The following is a 6342-nucleotide window of genomic DNA, read 5'->3' on the forward strand; positions in this document are numbered from 1 at the left end:
GTCATAATTATAAGCTCTAGCTCCATATCAAGGTCACGGTCAATATTGTCACGGGCAAGGATTAGGATGCATATTTTGCCCTATAATTAATATGGACCATGATTTCCGATAAATGAAGTTTTGCACCATAAATATTAAAAAAATAATAATAAATAAAAGAGATGGAATTGGAGAGGCTGAAACATTTCTGATGTTTTTGCAGGAATTGGAATGTTTTTTCCTTTGCCTTCAAAAAGCATTTCTGATGTTTTGCAAGCCACACCTTTAAACCTCTCGGCTACAGCGAATGATTCCTTAGCCTAGGCTTTTACTAATTATGGTAATTTTTCCTCAAAGACGGCATTTGATCAAATGCTTTGAAGTTTTAACCCTCTTACTTTCTCAGCTTATTGGGATATGTCATGTAATATTTATCAGCTTTGCACAGAAATGCTGAAAGATAAATATTGCATGACATATCCCAATCCGACTAAATTTTTGAATAAACACTTTGATAAAAATCTATTTTATAACATAAATATTACACTACTTACAAAATCCCACCAGTTCTTTTAACCCTTAAACAAATGAAAAAGTTTAGATTCACAAATGTTGACACAAGTTGACATGGCAAATTATTAGTTGTAGATAAAATTGTGGTGTTAATGGTGGGTCTAGATGAGAACCTATGCAAGTTTACCAACTCAATTGGTGTAAATAATATATGTAGCATTACTCTAAACAAATACAATAACTTGGTACAACAGAGAAATCAAAATAACCGAGTCTCTTTTAGCACTTTGAAACTACATTAATGTTTATGCAATTGGCTCCTTAGCTACTACAATAGTGGAATCTTTTATTCATGTTACAAAAAAGGAACAACAAGATCACTAGGTCACAGGTGGGCAAGTATTATGCTTGCTGATAATGAAGACAGTTCAGACAATAACTTGTTGCTGTTAATATGAACTCGAACAAGTCTCAATCTCATGGCAAACACTGGCTTCCATTGGATTTTCTGAAAGGCGCTGGAAATAAAGAGGTATTTGAGGTATTCCCAATTGCATCAATCCTTCAAGAATTTTAACTACATTTCCCATGGTTGGTCTATCCCTTGGATCATCTTGAATGCACCAACAAGCAACTTTACAAGCTCTAGTTAGCTCTTCCATGTTAGCATTGCCCTCTAACTTGAAATCTAGCAATGTTAGAAGGTCTTCCCCCTTGTTTATTGCCATTGCAACACGAGCTGGAAAGTAGTTATATATCTCTTCATCTGGCATGTTTATATTTCTCCTACCAGATATTATCTCGAAAAGCAGCTTCCCATAACTAAAAACATCAACTTTTGGAGTGACAGCTTCACCTGAGATCCATTCTGGTGCCAAATAACCTGTGTCTCCCCTCATGGTGGTTAAGACCCGACTGAAGTTCCGACATATTACCTTTGCAAGCCCAAAATCAGCCACTTTCGGGTCATACTCAGCATCCAACAATATGTTCTCAGGCTTGATGTCACAATGTATGATACAGTCTATACAATTCTCATGAAGGTATGCCAACCCTCTAGCAATCCCAATTGCAATATGATATCTTGTATTCCAATACAAAATTTTAGAAACCTCCTGAAACAAATGAGATTCTAAAGAACCTTTTGGCATATAATCATAGACGAGAAATCTTTTTGAAGCTTCTACACAGAATCCACGTAGGCGAAGAAGATTGACATGCTGGATTGCTCCAAGTGTTCTCACTTCTGCACGAAATTGTCTCTCCTTGCTCTACGCTTCTTATTTTCTTCACTGCTATGGCTGTTGAATTCGGCAAAGTCCCTCTGAAAACAGTACCAAAACCGCCCTCCCCAAGTTTTGGGGAGAAGTTCTTTGTTGCTTTTCGTAAATCCCGAAACTTGGAACACCATCAAAGAAAATTCTGATTCCTCGAGTGCACCATCAGCGGAAGGTTTCCACAATATAATTGCCAAAACAATGCTAAGGAGAAGAATGAGCATTGCAAAAACTCCAAGAATCCAAGCAACCTTTTTCGACATCTTGGTTCTACTTCCAACCAACTCAATTTGCTCAGACACTGAAATGCGAACATGCAAATCTAGACCAATCTCATTATCGGATGATAGTTGTAAATTCCTCAATTGTTCCATGTAAATTAAGCATTCATTATAATAGGCATAAGCAATGCAGTCACAATCCCTTAAGCATGTTAATTTACATGACTCAATGTCTTGGACCGTTACATTAATCTTTGTTGCCACCCCTAGGAGCTTTCCAAAGTTCAAGTTGGGAATTGTAAGGAACTTATCGATTCCTCCATTTGAGCATCCTAAAGGAGTTCGCCTAATGCACCCTCCTGAGTAGTCTTGCATGCTCCAATTTCCTGGCCACCTTGGTTCAAATCCTTTTGGGCAATCACAAAGAGATGCCTTATGCTGAGTACAGATGCCATAATTGCCACAAAAACCATCAATCTCACAATGTTGTGAAGCTTCTGTCCAAATCGAATTCCATTGCAAATCACTCCATATATAGATATTGAGATCCCCGGTAAAGTCCAAAACAAATCTAGTGGATACAGGATAGTCGAGAGAAGAATATGTAAAATAGCTTTCGTACTCATTGAAAACATGGGTGTAGTTTATGTTTTTTTTTTTCTTTGGTAATCAGTGTAGTTTATGTATAAATCATAGTATATGTCGTTCCATTCTATCAATGACTTGTAGCTGATACGCAGCTTAAGCCAAGGAGAATTGCTTATATAGTGTAGTACTAATCCACTTTCTTCTAATTCAGCTGAGAAGTGGCCACTACCTGGATTTTCTGAACTTGTCCATGACCTTAGAATATTGCTTTTATTGGTAAGTCTATTGTACCCAATCTTGGCCCCTGGAAGCAACGTATTGGTTTGCTCCTCAAAACTCTGCCACAATACATTATCTAATTTATCCCTTAAGATAACATTCCCATTATCGAGAAGCACTGCTACAGTATAATTAGGCATGCCAGAGTTTGTGCATTTGCAAAAAGGAATTCCTTTTTCTGTTATCAACAAATTGCCATCCTCAGAAATTTCTAGTGCTTTAGAGGACGGGTCAGAAACTGAGCAGTCTCTATTTGCCACCCAAACCACTGTTAACTCTGCTATAGTTTTATACCATATGCCTACATAATGCTTGTGAGACTTACCAGGTGTGAAGAAACCCAGTTCGAAAATTCCGCTTTTAGAAGTAAGGTTCTGGTTCCATGCCAGAGGCTGACCTCGGTACATGGTATCAGATGCAGTGTAGAGATGAGCTTTGAGTGACAAGATGAGAAGTAGAGCAAAATGAGACCATGCCTTCTTGCTTGTAGTATAGATTTCCTGCTTTTGGCTTCTTTGTGCCATACTACGAGTGTTCATCTTACTAGCTAATTTATCAAGTGAGTCTTCCATTCTCTCTCTCTAACTAATTTTATTAGAGTTGCTGTTTTTCTGTTTGAAATGTTTCAATTGAATCGAAGTACTACTTGCAATTAGAGATCCAAAACAGTCTCAAAGCTCGCCCCTGTTGACTCTATTTATTCAAAGACGAAATTTCCATGCGCGTATGCATTGGCAGCTAAAAATTCTACAATTATGGTCTTGAACATGAATTTCCATTTTCTTTTCTTTTTTTCTTTTTAAATTTTGCTGACTAACGGATATGATAAAAGAAAGCAAAGGGAAGAATTGAAATCTTCGGGCACCATCTCCCTCCAGAACCACCCAAATCGGTAGATGAGGGTGGCCCCTAGAAAAACATGAAAACTTAGTGTGAGTTTGGATAACGTCCCAAGGCAGGCATTTGCATTTTTCCCTAGGAGTGCACTGTTCACAGAAATAAATAAATTTGGGTCCTATGGACACTATTCATAGTTAAAAAATTATTTTGCTACATTATTTTTAATAATAAGTTTTCAGTTTTTAGCAATAAATATTATCCAAACAGACTCTTAGACACCTTACGAGTCAAAGAGGTAACACATGCAAAAATGAAAAGAAATCATTGATCACAAAGTAATAAACCCGAAGAAATAATCAATTAAACCAAAAACACAAGCTTTGCCACTCAAAAGTTTAATAGCTTTACCCATAAACCAGATGAATTTCAGGTTCTGTTAGTGTATCAATATCATGTAGGACCCAGAATGAGAAAATTCACTTAAAAGATATGATGACCCCTATAGATGAAAAAATGAGTAAAATCGCTTGAGATCTTTGATCATGTTTAAAGGAAAGTAATTAAGACACCAATTTTTTTTTTTTTTTAAGTGAGTTTATTCAAGTTCAGCAAAAAATAAAATATGGGAAATACCAAAAATAACATTAATAGATGTAGTAAAAAATGAAATGTCAATTAAGGAACTAACTGCAGGTGTGCCTTTTGATAGAATAAAATGATGGAATCGATTATATATAGATTACAAAATCATTTTCAACTACTTGGCAAAAGAAGACTTGTTACAGAATTCACTATACAGTGCCAACTGTAAAATTGGGGGGCATGGACAGCCACAAATCAGAGAATAGATATTCCCAATCAACCATAACAAATGCTAGTGTAGCCTTAGGAACAAGTTTCAGACATGAGCCTAATATTTTTGTCGAAAAGGTCGAAGATCAACCACACCTATAATTTTTATAATGAGATCTTTGTCATAGTTATATATGGATAAAAACATAAAAATCGACTAAGGGAAGAATGAGATCATAAGAAGAGTTGCTAATTGAAAAACATTTTAAGCACAGGGTATACATACATACATACATACATACATGCTCATATCTTTCATCTTACTAAAATCCCCTGCAATTGGGGTCACAATAAATACACATGATATAAGTCATAGTGTCTTTGAATTAAAATTTAAAAGCACCATCAGCAAGCAAATTCAAAGCCTCAGGTTTCCTCTACTGTCTTAGGAACTCCGTTTGCAGTACTCTCTCACAGGACGCAAGATGACTAACAATAAGGGTGAGGTAATTTGGACAGATGCCGATCAAGACCAAACCTGGGGTGGAATGGCAACCAGAAGTAAGAAAGATTTGGTACGGTTGCTAAGAGTGCAAAGCCATAAACAAGTTCTGCTTCCGAGCATGTTCTGGAATAAGTTTATGGATGTTATCAGGCGGTATGCCTGAAAGCTCTGCCAATAAAAATAAAAGAAAACATTAGTAAGCATTAGAAGCCAGGGCAAAACCAAACCAAAATAATTTCAACAGATTCAAGAATGCATAAACGAGTTCATTGTCTGTAGCCTATGACAATTTCTCTATTCATTTTCTTTTGTCTAACCAGGTACAATATTTCATACCATTAAGTAGGAAAAGTAGAAAAATAAAGCTCAATATATATTTTTTTTTAAATCTTCATTTTCTTTGGGATAAGTAGTGTAGCTTCACTTTTATCTTCATATAACTGTTTTCAACATAGATAACATAAATGACATTTGATGAAGAAAAAAAGTTATAAATTGTAAGAGATGCCCTTTCGAACATAAGAAGCTCACTTCGTTACATGATTTTAGAAACATGCTTGGTTTGGTGATAATGATGATGCGGGTGAAAGATATCACAAATATAAGAGCATATCTGCTTCTAAATTCTATTTGATATCACCTATCAAACTTCGATGTCTGGGTTTTTATCCCGGCTATAGGGGCAAGAGACATATTTCAATATAAAAAATCCTGAACTTTTACTACAATATTAATAAATCTGCAAAGGAAAAAGGATTAGTAAATGCAAGATCAGAAAGCACAATACTCATTAGATATGTTCATGCTGCTTCGAGGTTACTGAATTGCCTCACCTAAAGCTTTTCTCGTCTAGGTTTGACAAAACTACAACACAATCAAGCCACTACTTTCTTTTTCATTCTATCTTCTTCTTTTTTTATAAATTTCATAATAACAACAATGAATTTCAAAGAATTAACAACATGAAGGACAAAATAAAATTTTCAATGAAAAAGTAGAACACCATGATGGTATGGTACACTTATTTTATTCAGTATTTACCTGGGGCTTTAAAATTAAAGAGAGGAGGAAGAGGGCGACCATTAGGAAGGCGAGTGTTTGGGTCCCTCAGTTCATCAAAGAAAGGGTGAATGCAAGCTTCCAACTGCAGTACCACAACAGAAAAGGGCTGAGCATTGTATAATATTTGCTGGCCAAGGACAGAATACAATGGAAATTAACTTACAGCAGTGCATCGCAAATTGGGAGAGTACTGAAAAAACCTACATACGAGGTCCACTGCTTCTGGGGGTAAACGTTTTTGGAAGACCTGTTTAATGAGAATACTGTCAGTCCCACAGAAACAGTG

General features: G+C 36.0%; 1 protein-coding gene and 1 pseudogene across 1 annotated transcript; both read right to left on the minus strand.

Annotated features, from left to right (window-relative positions):
* Positions 1 to 766: 766 nt before the first annotated feature.
* LOC136064089 (G-type lectin S-receptor-like serine/threonine-protein kinase At2g19130) lies at positions 767 to 3381 on the minus strand (annotated as a pseudogene).
* Positions 3382 to 4718: 1337 nt separating this feature from the next.
* Positions 4719 to 6342, minus strand: LOC136064090 (shaggy-related protein kinase kappa-like; the record flags this gene model as incomplete). Its single annotated transcript, XM_065765366.1, has 3 exons — positions 4719 to 5162; positions 6036 to 6138; positions 6220 to 6342. Coding segments are annotated over 3 exons (315 nt in total), but the record flags the coding sequence as incomplete, so codon positions are not given.

This window comes from Quercus suber, unplaced genomic scaffold, assembly GCF_002906115.3.
Source record: "Quercus suber isolate HL8 unplaced genomic scaffold, Cork oak 2.0 scaffold_622, whole genome shotgun sequence".
NCBI classification, from domain to species: Eukaryota; Viridiplantae; Streptophyta; class Magnoliopsida; order Fagales; family Fagaceae; genus Quercus; species Quercus suber.